The 26,450-nt window shown below is 44.4% G+C and overlaps 1 protein-coding gene and 1 long non-coding RNA gene across 3 annotated transcripts in view; both read left to right on the forward strand.

Annotated features, from left to right (window-relative positions):
• LOC108503132 overlaps positions 1–24,026 on the forward strand; it is a 56,079-nt gene extending 32,053 nt beyond the window's left edge. For both annotated transcript variants that reach the window (XR_001876731.1, XR_001876732.1), the window contains exons 3-7: positions 14,330–14,431; positions 20,158–20,375; positions 21,471–21,632; positions 23,200–23,358; positions 23,499–24,026. This is a non-coding gene — a long non-coding RNA (uncharacterized LOC108503132). The remainder of the gene's footprint in view (positions 1–14,329; positions 14,432–20,157; positions 20,376–21,470; positions 21,633–23,199; positions 23,359–23,498) is intronic.
• Positions 24,027–25,205: 1,179 nt separating this feature from the next.
• The window catches only part of PTPRG (protein tyrosine phosphatase, receptor type G), a 397,243-nt gene continuing 395,998 nt past the window's right edge, over positions 25,206–26,450 (forward strand). Inside the window, exon 1 of the mRNA XM_017826901.1 lies at positions 25,206–25,369. Coding sequence (XP_017682390.1) covers positions 25,285–25,369 — 85 coding nt within the window. The 5' untranslated portion in view covers positions 25,206–25,284. The remainder of the gene's footprint in view (positions 25,370–26,450) is intronic.

Raw genomic sequence — 26,450 nt, forward strand, 5'->3', positions numbered from 1 at the left:
ATGACTAGAGCTTTTTTTTTTTTTTTCCCCAATTATTGCAGTACCCAGACATTCCAATTAAAATTCAAGGCCCCACAGTTTCAGGTAATGCACTGGTGCATGATAGAGCCTCTACCCAGAAGAACTTGAAGCCTAAGTAAATGAGATATAGAAAGCTTAAAAGAGAAAAAAGAAGTTCACACAGTGGAGTTGGGAGGACACTCCCCAAACTCCAGTTCAGGGACCTTGCCTCTAGACATAATTCCTTTCCTTTGCACTAGTCAAATGATAACTTGCCCCCCACCCCCCACCCTTGAAATTAAACACTTCCCTTACTCGCCAGACAATTCTCCTGATATCTTGTAACATTAGGAAAAGGTTACTTTTAATGTTTTCTGAACTAGAACATGACAAGGAACAACTCAAAAGAATGAAAGGCAAAGGTGAAACCAATAGTTGAAAGGTGAGAATTACATTAAAGCATCCAAACTAAATTCCAAAGATTTAAGAGTGTTTCTTGCTTCCTGAAAATTATAATCTTTGAGATTAAAAGGCGAGATTTTGCTAAATCCTGAGTACAGCTGTGAGAAATGAGAAGGAACTGACGTCACTCTATGTCAACACCTGCTGGATGAAAATGATGGGGACCAGCAAAAATAACAAGTATGTGCTGTGCAGTGAGACAGCAGCTGCTTAGAGCTTAGTGACAGAAACCTGTTTGGGCAGGGGGAACACTTTAATATGACTTCAGCACTTGGTACCTGTAGCACAGAAACGTGGGAGCAAACCTCCAGCTGCACCCCCAAGCCACAGCATGGCTGAAGGCAGCGTGTCTGAACCTGTGCTGGAAATGATCAGGCACATTGCAGGGCAGTCAGAAACCTGTAAAATTATAAGCATTCGGATGCCCGAGCAATGGTATTTCCCAGCCTGCACCCAAGCACTCCAGTGTCCACGAGGAGGGACAAATACCCTCTCCCTTTTGCACCAGGGCTGTCCCCAGCAGGGCAGGAAGATCACTTGGCACAACTCCTCCACGTAAAATGTTCACACACAGTTCAAGATGTGTAAAAGAGCTGCCTGGGGAATAGAAGAGGAAGACCCCACTACTGATGTGGTTTGGGGGTTGGATGCAACCCTGGAGGAAACCTACTGTTGCCCTTTTACCTTTTGATTGTTGGCTTTTTGGTTATAAATGCACCCACGGAGGAGAAGCCCAGGCTGACTGTAGCTGAGTGCTGCTGAATCATTCTCCAGCTTCCATCTATGCACAGATGTACAGTGGCAATGAGACAGCTCTCTGGAGCCTAATGGGCTTGTTTCTTTGAGGATAAGAACAATTAATAATAATTGAGCAGCCCTATGCTAAGGGAATTTATAACCAATTAATAAAAATGTGGCTGTTGCAGTTAAACACAACAAAAATTACTCTTTATGTACCAAAGGAGGGACACATACACTTACATTACCATGTTCCTGTCAGCATTGTTTAATATACAAACAGTTTTGTGTATATGTGGCTACATTTACTGATAAAATGTAAATGTGTTAATCAGAGTTTGTACAATGTTACATTAAGTATACGATGCACTAGTCTGTTATCAAAATGTGCTTTTATGATATTTGAAATCAAACTATAAGAAAGCTATTGAGTTGTACCCATGTCATGGATCTCTGCCAGGGGCAGTTGCCAACCCTCACCTGTCCAGCTCACTCAGGCCTGCAAGCCTGAAAGAATCCATTAACTCTGTGGTGAAAAATGAACCTACACCAAGCTACAAACAATGAGATGTAGTATCTTCGTCAACATTAAAGATTTTAGACAGCTGATACCGAGGCAAGAGTATATGCTGTGACATTAGGTTATGTTATTCCATCTTTTTGTGATGAAACAATGAAACTTCAGGAATCTAAAATGCACGGACTAACAGAAATCTCTTGGGAGACCCTCTAGCAGCACTTTATTGGAAACAAGAGCTGAATCTTTACTTTCCGTTTTATCCACAGGACTTTATTCATCTTCTTCACCTGAATCTTTATTTCTTAGGAAGTGGAGACCTTTTTTCATCTCGTCTAAGGCCTGACCAGCTTCTTAGCACATCAGCATCTTTGCAGATTCAGTATGATTTCCACTTGAGGTTCTCTGATTTTTTTCCACTAGAGAGAAAAGCTGGATTTGCTTGCATGCTCACAGTAACATCACAGGAAAAAGTATTTGGCACTACAAACTGCAGTTATTAACCTTTGAGCATAGCTCTGAAAACCAAAAATCCCTTTCTGACTTGTGTCCTGTTAGGTTACAAATATAACACTTACAGAAGATGATTTTCTGGCAGAGAAACAATAGATTGTAAAGTGGGAAGTCTATGGTTAACTTGTAGCCTAAATTAAAATAGAAAAGAAATTAGAAAATCAGTACAGCATCAGAAGAACTTGTTAGCATTGTCTTGTAATGGTAGTGGTAAAATAATCTATGGAAGTGATGTTTAGAGTTCAGACAACGAGAATTTCAACTCATTTGGGGAAATACAGGACTTTGTGATTGCAGTTTTTGAGGAACTACCTCATCTTGCAGTTCTTTTCTGTGAGTGTCAAGAAAGGAAATCTCAAATGTAGAAACCTAATATTTTAATCTGATTACTCTCAGAGAGCAGATGATTCAAATCATGACAAAGCCTAAGCAATGGAAATGGAAGGGGGGGAAATAAAGGAAAGTGTAGAGCAGACAATGCTTCAGTCTTATGGCATCAGAAAAAAGCTCCTGGTTTCTCAGAAGTGCAGGCAAATTTAATTTTTGCTCTTCTGAAGGAAATAACCAGGACTGAGGAACAAGAGATTTGTGGACAGTAAGGCAGCACCTTCTGCTTCATGGGAGGAGCAGGGAGGATGGTGCTGCTCCCTCTCCCCACTTCCTGCCTGCCCTGTCCTCTCCTGTGGCATCCGGAGGAGCTGTCAGTGTGGCTCTGGGGTACCCAGGACAGAGGGATCCCCCACAGCCAGGCCCTGGCAATTTTGACACCAATGGCAATCTGCTGCTCCAGATACCTGCATTTTTTTTTGCCCAAGCTCAATCTAGATGGTGCTGTGACCACCACTGGATACTGGGATAAAACAGAAGGAACTGGAAGCTACATCTGTGTACAAAAACAGTGGCAAAAAATCAAAGAAACAAAAGAAAGTTTGGGTCTTTGAGAAGGGAAGCATCAATCTCTGAACAGGAACTTAGCAATGCAGACACATTTGGAAGCAGTGGAAGAGATGCATGAACAAAAACAGACACCAGAACACAAATCCAATGTGAGATAATCCTGCATCAGATCAAGGTGTAAGAATATAGACCAACACAGAATAATGTACTCAGTAGAGGTGTTTGGAGGAGAATTATAGACATCATCAAGGGATGTTGAGGCTTGTCTGAAGAAAAGAAAAAAGATTAAAATGATGAAGCAAGCTGTGCTCAGAGAGGTGCAGCTCCAGCACTGACTTCCAGTAGGCACACTATGATAGTCATGTAAGAATCATGTAAGAATTAAAAGTGATAATTAAAAAGGGAAAGGTTCACGGTTGCCAATATGTCAAAGTAACAGAGGAAAGACAGGAGTAAAATGTAAGTTGCCTACATCTCTCATAAGCAAAGGCAGTTCTCACTCATATCAAGAGGAGTGACTCGCACATATCTGAAGGCAGACTGTGCCCAGGAGTCATCCTCTGAGACTGTCAGCTAAGCACCTTTCAAAAGCATTAAATACACATGCAAAGATGTATCCCTGGCTGCATGAAGCCACTTAGCAAGAACCAAGTGACAAACCTTGGGAATGCTTTGCAAGATCAAAATCCAGGCTGCTATGCCTACATTTTTTCCCATTTGGAAATTAATCCAACAGTGAAAATCACTTCCAAAACACTTAAATAGCGAGAATTGAATTCTCAGGTCCATCTTCATAACAAGTAGTTCCCTGAGCAACCCAAACTAACATTGCCTGGTTTTCTGTGGAGTACACTCAGATTGCCTCTGTGTAGTTCCCAGTATCTAATTAGGCATTAGATGTGATTGAAGTTTTTCCCCTAAGCAAAAGCTTTAGGGTCGCCTCTTTCCTCTCACTGCCTACAACTCAAACTAATCAAAGCATTAGAGACCTCAATTCCTATGCCCATTCCCACAATTACATGATTCCAGGAATCCAGTCTGAAACATTTCTTGACCATGTTATCATCACAGTCCTGTCTGCTGGCTGACAGCTTCCCAGTGGACATCTTGCAGTGGTCCTGTAAAAAGTTACCACATGTCCAGAGTTGCTGATATTTCCGGAGTTTAAGCACTAAATGTTTAAAAATTAAATTTTCAGTGTGATGACCTAGCAATTGTTCCAGGATACCAAGAATTCCCAATTTCACTACAGAATCTACAGGGCTGTTTCTTCTTTTTGCTTTTGATATGTCCGTGTCTTTCTCTGTTTTAGTTTTCTAAGTGTTTTCATTGATTTCTTTTTCATTTTATGCACAAACTGAACACAGTTAATCAGTAGATACAAAATGCATCCTGCAACATTGCCAGCAGCCTAACGTAAGGGGATTCAATTGCTGAATTGTCGTAAGATTAGGCCTAAGCCACAGTATAAGCTTCATTGATCCAAGCACAGCAAGATATCCATTCAATAATATGTGTTTTAGCAAGGTTTTCCACTTGTAAAGACTTCCTGCAAATTAGTGTTCATCCAATATGTGTTATAAACACGGTGGATCAAATCTTGTATCAGTTTAAAAACCATCTCACTCGTTAGGAAGGAGGCAGTGGAAGCGGGTGTGTGGTGTAAGCAGAGACAGAGACACACGGGTGTGTCACTGCCAGGAGAGCTGTGTCTGTTGAGCTGTGTGTTTAACAGACACTGTGCCTCCTGACAACCTGCCTCTGAAAAGTCAAAGCATGAAAGAACGGACGAGGTGCTGGTGTTCATAAAGCCACGGGTTCAGCGAAGCTGCTGTTGTTGCCAGCTGAGTGGTTCTTAGACGGGAGCACTTGCAGCAGAGAGGTTATGAGGAGGTGCCTGGCCCTGGTCACTGTGCAGTCCCACCCCTGTGGTATCTGAGAGTTTCCCAGTGCAGTGTGTCCCCTCACACTGCCCTGCACTGGGGCAATGCTGCTGCCCTACCGTGCACAGGGGAGCTCTGGGAGGCAGGAGCCAAAGGACTGTTCTGGCCCTCGCAGCCTTCTCTGTGTTCCTGGCTGTCTCTCCTCACAGCCTTAGTCCCCACCTGTTGAGAAGAATATGAGATTTCACTGGGAAACAGGGTATAATACCTCAAGAGACAAATAATGTGGGATTCCAAATCGTGCTGGGGGGAAGAACAGGGCTCTGAGGCACCAAGCAGTGCTGCCAATATCACTGACACCTCTCTTAATATTCTGTGAATATTGAGGGCCCACATAGCCTTCAGCATGGGGACTGGCTGACTCACTTTGGTCTGGAGCAGAGACAGGTGCCAATACATGATTAATTTGGAAGAGACCCCCATTGGCATTTTAAGTCAGGAGTTGTTGAGTTCCTCCACACAAGGATCTCTATGTCAGCAAGACAGGCAAAAACCCAAATGGCAGAAGTGATCTAAATGCATCCAAGGGCTTGTGTCACTGCCTGCAATGTCCATCACCCAGCACAAGGCATGCAATGACACGGCTGTGATTAGACCACAGATGAAGTGGGGATGCTAACACCAAAAAAAAGAATCTGAATGGTAGATAGAGTTTCAAAATTATATACCTCTATCAGGAAGATAGTGATTTTATAGCACCTAAGGCTGCTTTTTCATTAGGAGGTTTTCTTTCTCTGGATTTTGCCCAAATCACAACTCTTATTTGGTTCTAAATGCCTAAATGTAGAAATTTTTTTTCAGTCCTTCATCTTAAACTCTTAAATGCACAGCATGCAGACTTTGGCACCAGAAAGGACTGACAGCATAATGACTTTACAAGTATGTGAGGCTTAAAATTACCACCAGTACAGTCTTATTCACTGGATGCTGCTTTTGAGAATAAACTTCAGCACTGGTAAACACATTCCAGAATACAGTCTCAGCTGGTACAAACACCTTGTCATCTTTCCATGCAGATTAAGAAAGTCCTTTATTATATAAATGTCCCCATTTTTTCCAACTGGGAACTGATAGCTTATATATACTTAATTGTTAGTGTTGCTTAAAGAATGAGTCATCCTTATTTCCACTGAGAATTTCCCCGAACTACTTTAGTTCCATGTAGGGAGCTGTATTATTTTGCTTAATTACATAAAGATTTCAGATCACTGAGATTTTATGTTATTAACACAAACATCAAATGATTTAAGCAAGTTCCTAGAATACCTAAGTGGAAAAATCAAAACAACTGCCTTAGAGGAACTGCTTCTTAAGTTTTGAAAGAGTGGGCAAATGAAAAAAAATGAGTTAGTCAAGTGTTTCTCTCACAGGAAAACTAATGAACAGAAAGACATGGATATCTTCCTTTGAAGGTGAAACCTCCTATAGCTAATGTTTCACCTTCTTTTATTTAGCCCAAAACCCCACCCTGCAAAAACATAAACAGACCTTTAAATTTATGATCTTGAGAACTCGACCCACATGAGCTTTTGCAGGATCAAGACCTGAGAGAATGATTTCTCTTCATAAAGCGCTTTTAAAGTTTTATGTGCCAAATTTTGAGAACAATCTATTTTCACCCACCCACTCTGACCTTATTTGCTCAGCAGGCACTATTTCTGGAACTGCCAGAACCTTCAACGTGGCCGTGAATTTTGCTGTCGACTCTCGAGGAGATAAGGCCAGTGTTTTCAAATGCTTTATGCTCTGAGTCAGCTGCTTGAATGGTTCCTCACAGACGTGCTGGGTACGGGGTTTTTCAGTGAATGCCGATTCAGGGAAGCCCTGCATAGGTCTATTAATTCCATGATTACAGTCCTGGGGCAGATTTCCTTTGAATGCAAAGTATGACTTGCCAAGAGTCAAAGTGGGGAAAAAATGGCCTTAGATAAACTTGAGTAGAGCAGAAACATATGAAGAGCTCAGCTAAGAGGAAGTGTGGTTCCTCCTCCCTGTCCTCTCTCCAGGAGAACCAGGTGGCTTTTGTCACAGCAAAAATCAATCATACTGTTCCCTGCTCCCACCTAGTCACTGTGTGTGAAATAAACCCTATTTCTAGGGTTTAAGTAGGATAATAGGGGAAACTGTACTTTGCTTCAGTCTATGGATAATACACAATGTAATAATCTAGTGCAAGATCTAGATTTAAGGAAAAGATCCTAAATATGTGTTTGCCCAAAACTTCCTTTTTTAATAGGAGTTCCAAGTGTGTGAGACAAGACACTGGCCTCACACCTCCCTAAACTCTACTAAAAGCTTTGAAAGGTATCAGTTAATCATAGAATCATAGAATATCCTGAGTTGGAAGGGACCCACAAGGACCATCAAAGTCCAACTCCTGGCACAGAACACCCCAAGAATCCCACCAGGTGCCTGAGAGCATTGTCCAAACACTTCTTGAACTCAGACAGGCTTGATGCTGTGACCACTTCCCTGGGGGGCCTGTTCCAGTGCCCAAACACCCTCTGAGTGAAGAACCTTTTCCTAATATGCAAACTAAACCTCCCCTGACACAGCTTCCTACCATGCTTTGTGCTTCACTATTCAGTATCTTTGAGTGTCATATCAGAAATGGTTCTTAAATTTTACCTTCCACATCATGGATAGAAAGAATAAGAGGTCAGTAACTCTGTAAATGATAATAGAGTTTACAGGAATGTTCTTTCATCCATGATTGCTTTCTTCTCTTCTTCTCCTGAAAGATGCACTCACTGCACAAGCTGGTAGATGAATGGACAGCTGTGTTAAAGAGGAGTGATAGTATTTGGTTTGAAATTCAGACTAGCAGCTAGTTATTAAAGATAATAGTCTTAAGCTATTATAGCTTGAGCTCCTTAAGAAAAGAAAACCTTCCTAAAAACCAACTCTGATAAGCATAATAGTTTCCTTTGCCTTTTAAACTGAGGGCCTCTACATTGTCTTTGCTAGTAATTCGCTTCAAATAGGACACTAGCAAGTCTGTGGTAAAATGAAACATAACAGTAATAAGTAATAACATTCAGCTCTTGAACTTTCCTTTATATGTACCTCAAATGCCAAATAAAAACTAAATTTTGAGTGTGCAGTCTCTGGGATTATTCCTGCAAGTACTCACTACAAGACTCAGCACATTTCTGGGACATACTGGCAGTTGCCATGACATATCTATAACACATAATATTTTGAAAACATCCTTTGTAGGCCCTGCTGTTGTCACTGGATGTAATATGGAAAGGGATATCTTCTAAGGATTCACTGAGTGCTTTTGTTGTTGAAGCAGAGCTCAGGAGATACCGGGAGTGCTGCATGGGGCACAGCACACAGCGTGACAACAGGATGTATCACAACAGGCTCCCCTTTAACAGATCAATCCCAGTTGTAACTGTAAAATTTTACAAGATTCAGACAGATCCTCTGTGGTGCCCATCCATCCAAATTCATACTTTGTCAGCCTGGATACTCATCCCAGTTTCAGTGAGCTGAAATAATTGCAAGAAAACACAGAACACTGATAACTGAGTCAAACCACTCATATGTTGCAAGTAAAATTTTCTCCCATTGGTTTATCCTACAGAAAGTTAGGAGTGTTTGGGCTACAGTTAAAAGCTGGAGAAAGCAGCACAGAGAATTAGACAAGCTCAGTTTCAAATTCCTGGCTTTCTAATTCACCAGCCCCAATTCATTTAAATATTTTAAAACCTGATTTTAAAGTAATATAAAATATTTATAGGTTGTAATTACAAATGACAGCGAAAAGCAGAGTTGGTTAGTTCAGACAAAAGTATCAACAGACTGAACTGGGGAGCAAACACCTCCTCTGGGGGTGTACAGCTTGCTAAAATATTGATATTGAAAACCCAGGAGCCTTTTCCTTGTAACTTCTGGGAACAGACTGTTTCCCAGGTGTATCCCACCATAGGGATTGGGCATTGCTTTGATGTGTAAGTAGCTCAGCAGAAGGTGCTGTGCTAGAAATCTAAATGCGGTTACAATGTCTCTGCAGGGCACCACAAAACGAGACATTCTGCGAGGACTTGGAGCTGTCACCTCCTGCCAGTCTGATCCCCCAGACAGCTCGTGGTTCCCACGGGCACGTGGAGCCACCAGCACTGGGATACTGTTACAGGGCTGAGGGTGGAGGTGGAAGGGGTGGCGAGTGCTCTCCTGATGTCACAGTGCACTTCTCTGAGCCTCAGCACACGGGGTGTTGGGAAGGATCTTTCCTAGGTCAAGATACATCGGGGAAGAAAAGGAGGACAGTACTGTTCTCTTCATCCTTCAGCTGTGCAACACAAATATTTTTAAACAGAGAGTTAATATGTAGAAACGGCTGATTTAAAACTTGTCTAAAGAAAATCTACATCTCTCTCGGTATAATTGAGCAAGAAAAATATGGTGTGGGCCCTGTCTTTGATGTCTTGCTGGATGGAACTTACCAAATGATGGTGGCTTAGCAGTAAACATCAACACTGCGAGTTTTCAAAATTAGAAAGCGTCGTTCAGAAAAGCAGAGATCAAACTCCAAACATCACCAGAGACCTCTGATAACTCACTTCTGAAGTGGACATCTGCTGCTACTGAGACTCTGCTGGAGGCCCAACAATTCAGAACTGTGCTGAAAGCTTGTGCTTTCAGGTGGGAGCATGGACAAACTCTCATCAGCAACAACAAGTAGCTGTCCAAATATTGCATGATAGGCACCATTATAAGAACATGGAAAAGAGGAATGGCTTTAGCAGAGATATAAATAATGCAGACAGACACAAACACGTAGGCTGTGTGAGCTTAAAGAGGCTGCCTTTCAGGACAGAACTGAAGTTATTTGCAAAAGGGTAGAAGAATATGGATTATAAAATAAGTGTTGAAATGCTGGTATTCCATAAATACGGTAAGAGTAGTTTATCTGCAAGAGGATTCAAAGACCAAAGAGAATTTCACATGCAGAAATTCTGGAACTCAACTGTGGCTTCCCCCAGTGCAAAAATTGAAAGCAGAGACTTGATTTATTTATCAATAAATCCACAGCATAATTGAACATACAGGAGAAAATAGCGTCTGAGGATAGTTGAAGAAATATTAAACTACTCCCCAATGTTTGCTGAATCTCCAGTTTTGTACCAGCAAATTTCACTGTGTTGGGACACCAGTGTGTAGGGAATGGGCTCTCTCAGTGCAGGGGAGGAATCTGCCTAAAACACTCTCTTCCTTTCCTCTGTTGCTGCCTTTGCACACCCTCTGAGCTCCATTCTGGGGATTCTCTGTCTCAAACCACAGACTCTGTGATGCTGGAGAAGAACATGGAAATGCTGGTCATGATGCTCAGAGAGACCCCTTTGTGTGCTCCTTTCAGCTCCAAACAAGTTCTTGCTCGTGCATCTCAAGGAATCCCTTCCTTGACTCTCTCTGGACCCCGCAAAAGCAGAGACAAGAACAGACAGAACCAAAGCTTCCCATCATTTCCAGGAGATACAATACAGGAAAGGCTCTTAGGGGATGGGTAGCAGAGTATTCCCCAATTCTGCCTTCCCCACCTTCAGCATCCCTACTCCTTCCTTGTCTAAGTTCTGTACCTCTATTAAAACACAGCTGGATCTGGAATTATCAGAGTCAGCAAAAAGACACTGACTTGTTTTACTCACCTCTGCTCTTTGCAATCCCAGGATCCACATTTTTGAATTTCTTTTTTGCGTCCTTTGTTGTTTGTTTGTATGGGTTTTTTCATTAAAATTAGGGTGTGTATGCAACTACAAAACTATGCAACTACAGCACTTCAGGAGCTGAGGGAGGTAGGGCTGGCAAGGAGCTTAAAGGGCATTTGGTGTAAGTCCACCTCTGCTGAGGAATGCAGATCACGTATCCCCAACAAGGTTGACAGCTCTTTTATCTAATCTGTTCTTTAAAACCCCAAGTAATGGAGATTCTACAGACATCTTAGCAGCCTGTTCCAGTGTTTGCCTAGGTTTATAGTTAGAAAGATAACCTAAATCTCCTTTCTGGGAAATTAAAGCAATATTTCCTGCCCTAACCTCAGTGGATAATGGATTACTATCTTCTTTCAGTAGCTTCTTACTCACTGGAAGTCTGTTATCATACTCCCCTCAATTGTGTACTGGAAACAAACTCAGTTTCTCCAAACTTTTCTCATAGTTTATAGGTTTCTATTTATTCCTGTTCCTGTCCAGTGGGACTGAACCTTTTATTTAAAAATATGGTATTAAGCCAGATTGTGGGTAAACTGGTAAACCTCCAGTAGTTCTGAGCACAGCAGAGTAATGATGTTTGACATGCTACAAGCAGTGCTACTGTTAGTACATTTTACAAGATTTTCTTTCTTTCAAGTACATCTCACTTCTCATTTACTGTGGATGTTATCACCTTCAGATCTTCCAGGCTTCTGCTGCCTTTTTGGTATGTGGAGATCTGGCTTCTCCAGCCTATATATAGTTCTTTTGATTTCAGTTGGGTGAATGTGACCTTGTTAAATTGGAATAATTTCCCTGGTTTACCAAGAGCACTAGTTCTAATTGTGTTGCTATAGTATTTCCAGTCCCTTCCAAAATGGTGTCATTTGCAAATGTTATAATACCTAATTTATTCTTTCCAGTTAGAACTTGTTTAAAGTTAGGATGAGAAATACGTGGTTTCTTTTCCATTTTCTTGAAAGCAGGTACTATATTCGCCCTCCTCTAGTTTTCTGAGACTTGACCTATCCTCCACAGGTTCTGAGAGATGATAACTAATAATTATGAAATTGCACTGGTTAATTCCTTAACTGCTTTAGGGGAACAGGTCTTGCTATCTAGAATACATGCAACTTAACTAAATCTTCTCTAATTCTTTCTCCATTCTAGTTCACACTCCATTGCCCTGTTAGAACAAAAGGATCAAGTTACAATTAACCTTTTTTGAGGAAAGACCCTGAGATAGCATTTCAGGAGTGAGCAGAATTGCTACTGCATCCTTTTGGCTCCCTTCCCCCTTCAAAGAAAATCCCACAAAGCTTGTGAGAAGGAAGAATTAGCAAAAAGTGAAGTGAGAGATACCAAAAGCTGTTAAGGCAACTTGAACTCTTCCTTATTTATCTCTGTGTTGTCTGCTAGACTTCCCTCTTTGTTCTAATTAATTGGCAAACTACTGCCAAAGTCATTCATTTCTCAAAACTTATTTATTTTGCCTCACAACATTTATTTGCACAGCACTACAGGTTGTGTAAAAGATTACTCTTTCATGGAGTTCAGAACACCCTTGCACAGCATGCATTTCTGTTCAGTCCAAAGAATACAATACACCATATACTGAGTCTGTAACTCAAATTAATCTTATTTGGTTTTACCCTGCTTGATTACCCTTTATGTGCTTTCTTAAAGTCATATGATTTTTTCCTTATTATTTTGACTATTTTAATTACTTGCTTTCTCAGTATATTTACAAGGATATTCCACAGCTCTTTTCAAAACAGTTTGTATTAACTAACTGGAATAGATTTGTTTTTACAAGAACAAATTTAAAAGAACAGAGTCTTTTTAGATCTCAACTATGTGTTTAAGTAAAAGTGAGCCAAAACCAGTAACTGCACACTCCGAAATCTGGGACATTGGAGGAAGTGTTGGCATCGTTTCAGCATGTCTGGATGTGAACATACTCCATGTGAAGGTCTGGTTTACAGGTTATCTGGGCTGCAGCCATGCAAAGCACAGCAGGACAATACATCTGTATATTTTCGGAGAATGAGTATTGGCAGTGTTGATCTGAGCCTCCACTCAGGTTTGATCTTCAGAGCTGGCTTACAGACATAACAGGAAAAAACCTGCAGGACTTGAAGAGGAGTGAGCATCACCTGCAGTAAGACTGGAATCTGTAACCTTGGCAGAGGTAGAGGACACCACTACTGAGCCACTCAGACCTGGTGCAGTCAGTCTGGGGCACTCAGGGAGAACCAAAAGCCTGATCTGTCTCAGCCAGGGTGAATTAGCAATGAAGGTGGTCCTGTGCTGCCTTAAGCAGATCCTGGCAGTCATTCAAGCACTCAAGTCAGCTGCTGTGCTATCCATACCCAAACCAGCCAGGATAAGCTGTGGGAATGTTCCTGCTCACAGGCCAGGCCCTTTGCAAGGGATGAGTGAGTCTCGGGAGAGGTGTGTGGTGGTGCCCCCAGAGCCAGGCAGGGCAGCACCCCCGGAGCACAGCCCGGCACAGGCTGCGGGATCCGCTCCGGGAGCTGCCCCAGCCCTGCAGCAGCAGCTTTGACCTCCAGCTGTGCTGGTAACAGCACCAGCACCAAGGAGTCTGAAGGGACTGTGGGTGCTGGGAATGCCATCCGGACTCTTGCTAGCCAGAGGAATGCACCTTCTCTGTTCTGACTGTGCAGGTTGTTTCCCTGAGGACAGTGGAACAGGCCAGGGCAGAGGAGTCACAAGGGGAAGAACAAATGAAGCTGTGTTTTGGATCTTATTGTTGTTATTTAAGTGACCAGTTAAGCCAAAGCCTGTCAGTGATAGATAGGAATAACACCTGCCTGAGCTGAAAACGGGAGCCCCAGTGACTTTCCCATACACTGCAGATAAGCAGTATCTTGCTTGGTCATAGATGCACGTGTTAACACTGCTATTGCTGCTGGTGTCTAAGAGGGCAGCAGCCTCCATCTGCACATCCAACAGATGCACAGATGCTACTGGTACCTCTGCTTGCTAGATAAAGCCAGCCAGTAATATCAGCAAACTCCAAGCTAGCTTTATCTGACTAGCATGGATACCAGTGACATGAGAGGGCACACAGAGCTGCCCTCACAGATACTGGCAGTAACACTGTCAAATGCTCAGTTAAGGGTGGAGATGGCTGCTGCCAAACATTTTAAATGCAGAAAGAAAGCCAAGTTATTTATCTTATTTTATTTACAGTAATAGGGGACTGTTGAACAGCATGTAAGTGCACTACAATAAAATCGATAGGGAATATTAAAAGCAGAAATAAAGATCAGCCAACCTAAGGAAACTACTAACTTGAATGAAAGGATCTAACAAGAGGGCAAACTGAACAGCTCAGGAAAACCAACCCACCAAAACAAGAGAGAACCGTTCCCAGGTTTGATTAGATGAATCCTCAGCCTTTCACTGAAACAAACTGCCCTTGACATGATGGTTTCTCTGAAGCCTTTAAAGGGATTTTTTTCTCAGAAAATACTTGAAAAATTTTCATAATCAAAGACCTGAAAATTCATAATCTCCACTTGGTCTGTTCTCAGGTGATTATAATTTTAGAAGCTGATTCATCTGCACTGATACTGCAGGACTGGAAGAAAAAGAGACCATCTAACAATTCAGCAAGTTACTCTGTCCCTTTTGAGGTAATGTGAGTTTTGCCATTTGTCTTAAAATAGAGGCAGAAATTCTTGTCTCATGTAGAAGGATGTTAGATTTCTGAGTGTAGAATAATGTTTTCCTTTCAGACATGGCCGGTGGCTGGTACTCTAAGTCAGTGTGACTGAAAGATTCCTCTTTGCTAAAGATACTCAGATTTTGAGACAAAGTTTAATGGGCAAAGCTCAAGCCTGACTAGAAAAGCTTTTATCCAGATCACTAACCCAGGCTAGACCAGTTTGTGAAAGATCTATGTGATAATGTACCAAGAAATAGTTTTGAAAAAAACAAAGTTTTGTTTGCTGTAAGGCTGATTTCTGCTGGTTTGACTGGACTGCGAATGAGCTATCAAAGACAGCCACTCATTAGTGCAGGTTACAACAAAAGCCATGACTATCCTTTGCTGAAAGCCCTCTCAGCAATTGCCTGATCCTCTCAGGTTGTTTTTAAGGGCAGTGTTAAACCAGCTACCTCAGCACTTACTGCTGTCATTGCAGCAACGGGTTAGAGGCAGCACCTGGCTTGTTTCTAACCAAAGACTGGGAGGACAACAAAAAGAAGAAAACTTGCAAGCAGGTTGAAATCTTTAACCTGAAACTTTCAAAAACTGTATTTGATCCAAAACAATCCTTTTGTGTGAAAATCTGACTCCTTAAAAGTTTCTGAGCTTTCCTCAAAGGTAGAAATTTTAAATTATCATTGTTCAGTAGTGGCTGTTTTTTAACTGTCATTTCCTTCATTCTTTTCTGCCACTGAATGTCTTAAAATGAATGATCTGATGGTTCAATTCTTTACTTTTCAATTTTTCTGTTTCACTATTAGTAATTTTTCTTGTTCTGATGCTTTTCAAAAATTTTATTCCCCTCTGGTTAAGTTAAAGGACAGAAAGAAATTTTAAAAATAACTGTCAGTCTCTGACTGGCAACCAAAGGGTTCCACATATTTTCAGCTGCACATTCCAATTCCACAGATCGCAAATAATTGTCCAGGTAATTGTATTGGAAGTGATTCACATTCCTATTCATAACTGCAAGGCCCAAAAAAAACCCAGTGAGTAATGAAAAAGATTGTAGTCATTGCTCATACTGAGAATGGCCTGTGCAGCAGAGAAAGAGGGGTAGGAAGGGGAAAGGTCCAACGAGGAAATATTAAAAGTCAACTTCAGAAAGTTTTTATTAAGACTATAAATTAATACTTGCATAAAAGAGAGAAAGTTTTAAAATATGAATACGAGAACACGTTTGTGCCTTTAAAGGAGATGCTTCGATTCCATATCATAGTTCACCTAAAAATTCTATATCACAGTAAGCAGTAATTATTCTGGCTTTGCATATTGTAAACCTGGTCACTGTCATTCTTTCTTTGCCTCCACATGCCTCAATGCCACATTTTCTACAGTCGTGGGGAGATTGCCTTGGCTCTCACTCAGCTGGCTCAGCTAATGCAATTCACAGGCCTTCAAATGTAAGCTTGTAAACTATTTAGTTCTTTTTCTCTCTAACAGCTTGTCTATTAACAGCTCATTGAATGGAGGAGGAAGAAGAAACTAGTGAGACCTCTCTTGGTATTGTTCAGCAGTGACCCCGGCTTTCTCAGATTGGTGGCCAATGCTCACTAAACAGCCTTTGTCAGTACATGTTGTTTTGCTGGATAATAGTATATTGTGCTCACAGCCATCTCTATCAGCAGCAGGTAACAATAAGCTGGGAAATAAGTCTCCTGTGTGGCATGGTAAGGTCATATGAATGATGTATAAAAATCCAAAAGAAAGCTCGTTAGGATGGTCTGTGCAGTGCAAGAAGACCTGTGCCATCTTGAGACCTTTGTGCACACTTCCGTCGTGCATTGTTCAGGATCCTCATCACTGCTGTGTCCTCCAGCTTGAAATGGACCTAGGGAATGAGGAAGTTTTACCCCTCAATATATGCTGTATGATTTTCAGGCTGTATGTCCACTGCTCATAGCCTGTATTTCATGAAAGGTGAGTTTTGTTGAGGTAACCAGGCTTGTTAAACCCCAGGACAGATGCACCCAGAGACTGCCCACACCATGGGCCATGCCCATTACTCCTGTAGCTGTAGAAGGCTATGAGAATATGTTGCAATGAGAAATGTGATGTTGAGAGGCCTGGATCCTGCTCCAGCACTGCTGTTCCCCTGTCCCTGTGCTGAGATTCTGTGTTGCTGTGCCATGCAATGAGCCTGCTCACCCTCTGCTTTCAGATGGATTATGTAAAATCTATAGTATTTTATTACTGATGGCTGAGATTTCTTTAACTTTTCTTAGTGTTTTATATGGCAACACCAGCGCCGAGTTGGTGGCCCAAACAGTGTTTAATAAAGGGAATCATGCTCGGCACAGATTTCCCCACCACCAAAACCCGACGCACTGCACTTACAGCCCGTTCTGTTACAGAAACATCGTGGCTTCAGCTTACTTTTTTTGCTGCGCTAAGTGTTGCAGATCTTGTGTTATCTCTCAGACAGACTGACAAAGCGGCAGAACGGAGAAATCAGGTTTCAAAGCGAGTGATTTATGGAACACGAACTTCTCCGAGCGCGCATTGAGACTCCCCCGTGTGGCACGATGCCGATGCCGCTGCCGGCTCAGCCCGCCGGGCTGGGGCTGCCCGTGCTCCCAGCGACTAAATGCGGCCCAGAGAACACTCCCGTGCTCAGAAGTGGCCATCAGTTTGCAATTAATGTTGACCGCTAGAGCATAATGTTGTTCCGTTGTCTTTCTGCTGCAGGGGAAAAAGAAAAAAAAGAGTGTAATATTTTACTAACTGTGATGCTCTGGGAAGAATTATGAGGTCTCATATTTCTTTACTATGAATTAGTCTTAACAACTTCATTCTCAGTTTCATTTTCCCCCAACAATGTATCTTAGGATGATACCTTTAATAGATGTTAAAATCTATTTGGACATCATTAGTTATTTTAAAACTTGGAATTATAAATGCATGTGGATTAACAGGACAATTCAAGGTTCTAAACACATGTTCATTGTACTCCTCTTTAGGTCACTTACGATAAACATTCCCACTTTTTGTCTTAGTTGTTTTCCGTTCAGAATGGAATATTTTTACCCAATACCTCCATAAAAAAATGTTAATTAAAATTTCTTCTGCTATCTATTGTATATCCTGGATATATTTTCTTTGGCATGGACCAGAGGAAGCAACTGTGTTCTTCCAAATTAAAGGGCTTGACTCTGCCCTATATTATACTGTCTCAAATCTACCTGTCAGCTGGATGAAGAGATGTTAGACTTACACCAGCACAGACAAAGAGAGAGTTTGGCCCAAAGTGTTCATTGTTCTCTGGAACTTGGCATCCTTTCTCCCATTCTCCTGAAATCAACATAAAACAGATGCTGAAATTCTAAAATGTTTTAAACCCTCCAATACTGTAGCTGTGAGCAGAGTGCACTGTAACCACCAGACCTTGATGGCACAGAGATATGCATCACGAACATGAAATCTGGGTAGGGAAGATAAGGGCACAGCCTTGCCACACTCCCAAAGTAGCAAAACACTGTAGAAAGTAACAACTGCATTTTTGTGGTGTTTGCTTACATCCCTCTTTGCAATGGCAAAACTTTGAGTTGGACCCCAGTGGGTGCAGTTCCAGGAAAGTGAACGTGCAGTGGAGTTGTGCCCAGTCGCAGTGGATCCGTATTTGATGACAATTGAGAAGATGAATGAAAATCGTTTCGGTTGCATTAGGGATGTAAGCTGTCAGGGATTTGGATTACTGCTTATTCAACTTTTTGGATGGCATCTTTACGCTTCCAAGAAATCCTTTTTAGACCAGGCATCAAGGGGAGACAGGATGAACTCTGGCAAGAAACTGGAGTTTGCAGACAAGTAGCTCATGCTCCTGACACTGCTGTTTGGATGGAGAGTAAGGGACTGTAAAGTAAAACTGGAGAAAACAAAGGATACTTTGTGGTTGTGCAGTACTGCCAAATCCCAGTGGCCTGGATACATTGTTGTTGTTTATCTATTTCCATCGGTGCTCAGGGGTATGTATTGATCTGACTCGCATTCATGTCTGATGGGTCACTGTGGGTATCTGATTTTATCCCTTTCTTTGGAGGGTTTATTAATATTGACACTTCTTCATTTAATTGGGGCACTGACTATGGAATCCCTTTTTAATGGAATCATATTAGCTAATGTACTGCCTGTCCACACTCAAATCCAGAGTGCTTTACACAAGTCCATATTTGAATAACTACTAAAAAAAAAATCCCGAAACTAAAAACACAGATCTGTGAAACCAGAGAGGAATAGCAAAGACAGAACCATGCTGTAATCTGCAACCTGCATTTCTCTGTTGCAACACAGGGACCCAAATTAAAATAAGAGTTACTTGTCCCTGTAACTCACAAAAGTTATTTCTTTCCTTGTTCTATCAAGGCCATTCTTCCCCTTCTCCTCCACCCCCACCAGGGGCTGCATTAGTTTCTGGAATGTAATTAGTCACATCTGTACAAGCTATTGTAAGACATTTCCAGCTAAAAAAGGCAGCCAGAACATAGAAGTTTGCACATCATCTTATTCCTGCACTCAAAGAGTGTATCTCCGAATGAATATGGGTATGGCAAATGTTCCTCTTTAACTTTCTCTTCTTTCCTTAAACAGATTTGGAGTCTGGTTCTACCATTTATAGAACAGATTTTTTTCCCCTTAAAGTGCCCTCCTGGGATTGACTAGAAAGTGTTTTTTGCAGTCTGCTTGATTGGTCTTCATTGTGGAGCAATTTCAGGGGCCAAGCTTTGGACACCATTTGCAATGGGTTTATAGCAGAAGGTCATGTCTTGTTACAGAGCCGTTATTGCCTCTCCCCTTGGGACCATTGCACACCTGTGGCTTTACCCTTCACCAGTAGCTTCTGACACATCTTTTCGACATCCATGCAGGAGGGCAGGAGCATATTGCACTAACTCCTTTGGCAGAAAGCACCAGTGGAGTGAAAGAGGGGAAAGGAACAGCAGAAATTCCGCCTGCAATAAATTTATTCATTCTCACCATTTTATTCAGAGGAGAAAAGATGGGAGTCTGATGTTTGTCTTGTAATGCATGAGGGCTTTAAAAGAGTAGGTATTTCATTGTGATACTGGCTTTCCAGAGTCCTCTGGAAGTCAAGGGGGTCTGAAAGTTGAGTTTATTAGAGACAACAAGATTGCTCATTTTAACTGTGTCTATAATTTGTCTAGATCCAGCACACCACACCCCCTCTACTCCCTACAGCAGCTTTTATTCAGGCTGAGTTCACGCTGCCTGCAAACCTCGCCTGTCCTTGAGTCAACTTTACTGTGTAGAAAAAGCCTGACAGTTGCAGTTATCTCCCTGGCAAGCTGCATGATAGTGTAAAAACATCGAGCATGGGTAGAGCCTTCCCACTCAAAAGCATTTCTACATTTCTGCAACTGATGATCTCAAGACTTTCATTGAACTCAAATAATATTTTGAAATGTATAAACAATACTTTCACCAACAGTGGAAGTTCTGAAGTCTGTTGTCTCAGTTTCCACCTTAAATTCTGCAAAGACAGTATATTCCTGGTGAGTTACTGAGCTGGTAGCAGACAAGCAGGACAGTAAACTGGGTCTTTCATGCTCATCCCTCAGCTCCAGTCATTAACACCTTTGCTCTGCTCACTGCTGCACTGAGAATAGATTTTTTTTTCTTCTTTTCTTTTAACAGGAGCGGATTTGTGAATTAGACACACACACACACACAGCTCTGGCAAGGTCGTACCACAGGATTCTGAATTACAGTTGCTTTTGAAAGAGAGAAACACGTTTCTGATCAGTCTGACCCTCCACCAGGCCCAACACACACTTCTACAAACACAACCATTTTGAGGCCATTTTGGGAGACAAAAGAGCTGTTTGACTTCAAGACTAAGATGAAGCTTTCAAGTAGGTATCCCAGCATGTGACCAAGTTTCTGTTCTGAATGATTTAGCCTAAGGCTACCCTAAGGTGGTGATTCCTCTTTTAGACCACAAAGAAATAAATGTATTGGTCTTCCAAAAGAACCCTCTGCAAAACCCTGTGGGACACTGCCCAGCCAGGACATCTCAGAGTATCATTCAAGTCAGTGCTCATTCCTGTAATGCTGGTAGAGCTGCAGATGTGCAGCTTATAATACTTGCAGTAATCTCTGACCACAGCATATGACTTCACCCAGAGTTTGCATCACCCATCGACATTTTTCATACCTTTTGCTCTACCTGCACCTCTGAGTTCATCTATTTTTATGTCTTCATAAATCAAACAACACAGCTCTTTGCTGTGATTATATTGAAATAAAGCCTTCTTTTTTATCACAGTACTTTGCTTGCCCTCCACCTCTGGTTCTCAGCAGGTTCTCAGATGCCTTGTTTAGGCTTTCAAAGCCTCACAGCATACTCTGAGAAGAAGGCATCTGTCCTGAGGCTACGAGATACTAACTCTGCAATAATACAATAGATGAAACTACAAGTTCAGCATCCTTTTGAAACTTTCTGTGTAGAGCTGAAGAGGAACTAGGGCTGCTGAATTAACCTGGATGTTTATACATCACATTACTTGTAATCTGGACCGTAGCTGCCTCTTGGTACTTCATGTTGAATTATCCTTTCAGGGCTAGATCCTCACCTGGTGTTTTCCCCACAGTTTAACCATTCCAGTGAGGCTGGCTGGCCATAAATCAGTGAAAACTCATCCCTTTCTTTCTAAACACACACAAAAAAGTGCAACTTTCTATAGCTGATTTTTTTCTTTGATTTTTATTTCTCCAATCCTTTATATAGTCATTATAGATGTTAAGAAGCCTGTTTTGGAAATGATTAAGGCTATTAATAATTTTCTAATTCGATAAAACCTCTCATCTTTGAACTCCTTGCAATATTTTTCTGCTTTCTTCAGCTTTTCACTAATTCAACCATATGACAAATGCGAGTCTTCGTTTCAGTTTTCTATTATTTCTCATGTCTGATCAAATAAATTAACAGACTTTCATTTCTTTCCCAGGAGTGATGCCCATATGTTGATGAAAGTAGTATAAAAATATTACCTGTTCAAACAGGAAGGGGGAAAAAAAGAGACAGAAGTTACCTTTTATTCACTGTTTCATGCAAACCAGAGCCGCTGATCCCGTTGCTTTCTCCTTGACAGCGCCCGCTATGCTCAACGGTAAATATTGCAAGATTTGCAGAACACCCATCAGTCTGGTTTAACTGCACTGTATTATAATGTCCCTTTTCAATCTCTTCATACAGTAGCAGTTATTTTAATGACCCCACAATACTTCAGTCACTGGGAAAGAATCTGTTGTCCTATCTAATGTGCCCGCTCCCCAGTCACCCGGCACCAGCCCGGCAGAGCAGCATCCTGCTAATGCAGTTTGCTCTGTTTGGATAGTTAAAGATACGTCTCCAGGCCAATTTGTACCTGTGTATTGTTGATAGACAGCGTGCCCCAGGCAGAGAGATACTGCGTGCAGGAAATGGATTCTCATTTAACCGTGCTTAATTTTGTTCCCTGGATCTCCATCATACATCTTTCCATTTCTCTGCCCACCCAAATTGCTAATGTGAAACAAAGCTGCTTCCGCCACTACAGCTCCTAAACTGATGTGTGACGATGCAATGATTGATTTCCCACTCCAGGAAAAGTGGGTCATTGTACATGTTGTACCACAGCAGGCTGAACCAAGCCGGTCGTGCTGACATTGGGCTTTTACAGATTTGTTTTAAGTTCAGACCTGAGGGGACTACTGTGGATATCCAGCCTGCACACTTCTGGGTTTTGATGGGAGCACTGCCATTCTAAAATCTTCCTTAGCAGCTTAGAGAGATCTGAAGTCATCTGTGCTCCTCAGGAGACAGTGTTCTGATTATGCATTTTGTATCTTACTTGCATGTTTGCACTGAGGATGGAAAATGCAAAACTCTTCCAATTCCAAGATACAGGGGCAGTTTCCATTTTATCATTTTCCAGGATAGAAAACCCTAAACGAAATATATTTTTAATATAAAATGGTGCAATTAACAGCTTTTGTGAAGGATTTTGAATCACTGAGAAAAGTACTGATGCAAACTGCTCTTTGAAAAAATCCATTGCTTTTATTCTTCTTTTGTGAGATTACTTTTCTCAAGTAATAAGACCTGTTGAAACTCACTTGAAGATTGAAACACTTTAGATTGCCTCTTATGATACCAGGGAGATATAATTTGAAGAGGCATGTCTCAGTACTGGGGTAGGACCTGCTTACCTATCTGTTGCATTAGATCAGCAAAGTTGGAATCAATTGCTGAAAGGGGAATGTTTTGCAGGTTTTTCTGAGTAGCCCAATAAGTAACTGAGCACAGATGTCACTGCAGAATCCAAAAGGTCAAGGTAGGTGGGGATCTGAGTTTTGATTTGAAAAAATCAGGAAAATACAGCTCTTAAAATTGTAGCTTTGTTTTTATGGAGGTTGAAACAAACCTCCAAACCCTACCTGGTTTTGGGAAATGATTTAATGAACAGTAAGTCGGATAAGACCTTTTTCCAGGGCCTATAAATTTTTTCTTTGCTTTAGATAAATCCTTATGCAAGTGACTTCTCTACTCTTTGGAGACCCCAATGAGCGGTGTTCTCAAGGGCAGAGAACATCTAACCAGGTCCTTAAATCCTTACACCGGTAAAATCCCTAGTGGGGTCATAGTTATGCCCAGCAAGGACTGCACTTTTAACTTCCAGCTGTAACTTTTGGCAGGCATGACCTGGGATGTGGAGAGAAAGCCTACACTTGCCTCCTGATGAGGGACCCTTTGGCTGCAGCATAATCCACTGACTTGGATCCACTGTGCTGTGTGGTGCAAACTGGATGGACACAAAGCTACAATCTCTTCCAAAACAGTCAGGGTGTAGCGTGGTAAGTACCCAAGTCCTGAGGGCCCTGCTCTAGTGACCCCTAAGCTGAGGAAGGGGGAGAGAAAATCACCACCATTCCACAAATGACTTCTGAATTTTCCTACTCTGTTCCTTCTCCTGCTGACCGCTTCTTCTCCTCAGGAAACACAACAAATGTGGAAGGTTTGTAGGTAAGCAAAGAGGAGCCGGTCACAGCAAACAACAGAGCCAGAGCTGAAGACACCACTCACTGATAAACCCGGCCAAACCCTTTCCCTTCTGAAACAGAATCCCTGTAATGGAAATAATTACCAAAGAAACAGACAAAAACTACTCCTGAATGAAATTTAAGCTTCAGCAGAGCACAGCACAGCCAGGAAATACCAAGTACAAGCAACCGTCCCTTCATCCTGAATTCACACCAATTTCTGCTTCTGTTTCCTGTGCAAAATTATCAATCACTCAAAAGCTGCTGCCCAGGGGGGCTGTGGATGCAGAGTGGCTTGGGACAGCCTTCATCTGACTTTGCAGAAACACCTGACAACTACCTCATTTTGAGGTGGCTCTCTGAAAATACATGGCAAAATGCACAGTGTTGGGGGCAATTTTGTGGGATGCTTCTGGCAATACCCAGAATGATGTGCATTACTGGGGGAGGAAAAACTATGCAATTCTGGGGTGGTGGGAGTGGACGTGTCTCTTGCAATACCCCAAAAGATAAATATTATTAGAGGAGGAAAAAGAATCAGTCTGATTTTGATGAGAATCTGGCAATTCCCAGCACAGGATCGAGCTGTGTCGTGTTGGGGGGGGAACCTCAGAGTGCGCAGAGTGATACAGGATATGGAAGGGTATGGGAGTGATACAGGGTATGGAAGTGATACAGAGAATGGAAGGGGACAGAGAACTGTGTGATTTCGGGGGATTGGGGTGGAGGACACCTCTAGCAGTCCCCAGAGTGATGCACACAGCTGGAAGTGGTGCGGGGGGGGGGGAGCACGGGGGCACACGGACACCCATCCCCAATCCCAGGGCCCCCTGCAGCACGCACGAGGCACAATGACACGAATAACTCCAAACAGACACAGCTGGAAGTGAGAGCGGAATCCGAAATTCCAAACGGCGGATCTCCGCGGCTCGGTGCTCCCCAAGCCCGACCCCTCCAATACACACACACATAACACACATATACACACAGACACACACAGACACACACAGACACAGACACACACAGACACACAGACACACACACACAGACACACACACACACACACACACACACACACACACACACACACAGGCTGCGGTGCGGGGCGCGCGCACACGAGCGCGCCCCCGCCCTGCCGCCGCGGCCGCTTTAAGGGCGGCGGGGGCGCGCCGCCGGGGCGCCCGGCGCGTCGCCGCCTCGCTTCGCCTCGCCGCCAGCGCGCCGCGCTCCCGCTCCCTCTCTCTCTCCCTCCTCTCCCTCGCCCCGCTTTAAAGTCTCCGCCAGGATCCGGGCTCGCCCGCCACTTCCTGTACGGCAGGATGGAGCGCGCCGGGGCCCCGGCTGCCCGCCGCCCGCCCGGCCGTGCGCGGAGGCGGCTGTGAGCGCCCGGTCGGTCCGCGGCATGCGGCGCGCCCCGCTGCCCGCCTGAGCCGCGCACACACCGCGCGGGGGGGTCCCCGCGCCCCGCCGCCGCTCCTCGCTGTCCTCCCCCTGCCCCGCGCTTTGCGGGATTTTTTTTTTTCCGTCCCCCCACGTTGAGGAGGCGAGCAGGAGCCCCCCAGCTTTCTCCCGCAGGAAGAAGGGGTGCGGGGAGAAACTTATTTTCAACAAGTTTTTTTTTTTCCTCCTTTTTTTTTTTTCTTTTTTTTCCTCCCCTTCTCATCCTCCTTTTCCCCCCTCCCCCCTTCCCCCGTGTTAATTATTTTAGCCCCTCTCCCCTTTCGATGTGCGGCTTTGGACATGCGGAGGCTACTGCAACCGTGTTGGTGGATCTTTTTCTTGAAAATCACCAGCTCCGTGCTCCATGATGTGGTGTGCTTCCCCGGTGAGTGAGCGCGGCGGCTGGGGGGGCTCCCGGTACCTCCGCCACACGTGTCCGCGACCCCGGTGCGGTGCCGGCGGGGCACCCCGCGAGTGCGGAGGATGCGCCGGGGAACCGCGGGGGCCCCTTCGCCCAGGCGGCCCCGGCGCTGGGTCTCTCCCCGCTCCGCAGCACCCTCCGGGCTGCGGGCAGCGCTGCCCGCGAGTGGGGCCGTGAGCGGTGCGCGGGCTCGGCTCCGCGCTCCCGGCGCGGTGTCCCCTCTCTCCGGTGCAATGCAGCCCCCGGCAGCGTGGGGCGGGCGGAGGGGGGTTCCTCGCACGCTGCCCTTCTTCCGTGGGGCTGCCTGGAGCTCCCTTTGTGCTGCGGGACCGCCGCTCGCCGCCCCGAAGGGGAGCGGGACTCCGCGCTCCGACCCCGCGCTGCAGCCCCGCGCCCCCCGCCAGAAACTTCGCGGTGCCTGGTCCGCGCCCTCCCCGCCCCACTCGTGTCCGCGGTGGGTGTCTCGCCGTGCCGCGTGCTGACCTTGGCAGGGCGGGGGGGCCGCGGGGCTGCGCGCCCGCCCCGCTCCGGGGCTGGGTCTGCGCGGCCACCACCGCACACCCCCCGCGAGAGAAGGGGCTGCCCGGGCGGGAGGCTCGGGGCTCCCGCCGCGCTGTGCACCCCCCACTTCGCGCCGCACGGCCGGTGTCCGCGCATCGCTTCTCGCCCGCATCGAGCTGCAGGGGCCGAGTTTAACGGGGGCCGGGGGTGCGCTCGCCCGCGTTGGGACCCGCGTCCCCTCCGGCGCGGCCCCGGCCCGGGGGAACTCTCGGGGCTCGGGGCTCCCGCCGCCTCCCCGCGCAGTTCCCGGGCCGCCCTCCAGGGGCGCTGTGGCGCCGCCGGGAGCCCCCGCGGGGCGCGCGCCCCTCCGCGGGCGCGCAGCGCGGGCTCCGCCCGGCGCGTCCCCGGGACACGCGCGTGTCCGCCGGGGCCCGCGGGTCACCCCGGGGGGACGGCTTGGCAGCCCCAAGGCTTTGTTGGGTTGTTTGCTTTCCCCTGCGCTCCCCTCTTCCTCCCAGCGGTGGTGGCGCGGGGGGCCGCGGTG

The sequence above is a fragment of the Lepidothrix coronata genome, unplaced genomic scaffold (assembly GCF_001604755.1).
Source record: "Lepidothrix coronata isolate B3197 unplaced genomic scaffold, Lepidothrix_coronata-1.0 Scaffold131, whole genome shotgun sequence".
In the NCBI taxonomy this organism is placed as follows: domain Eukaryota; kingdom Metazoa; phylum Chordata; class Aves; order Passeriformes; family Pipridae; genus Lepidothrix; species Lepidothrix coronata.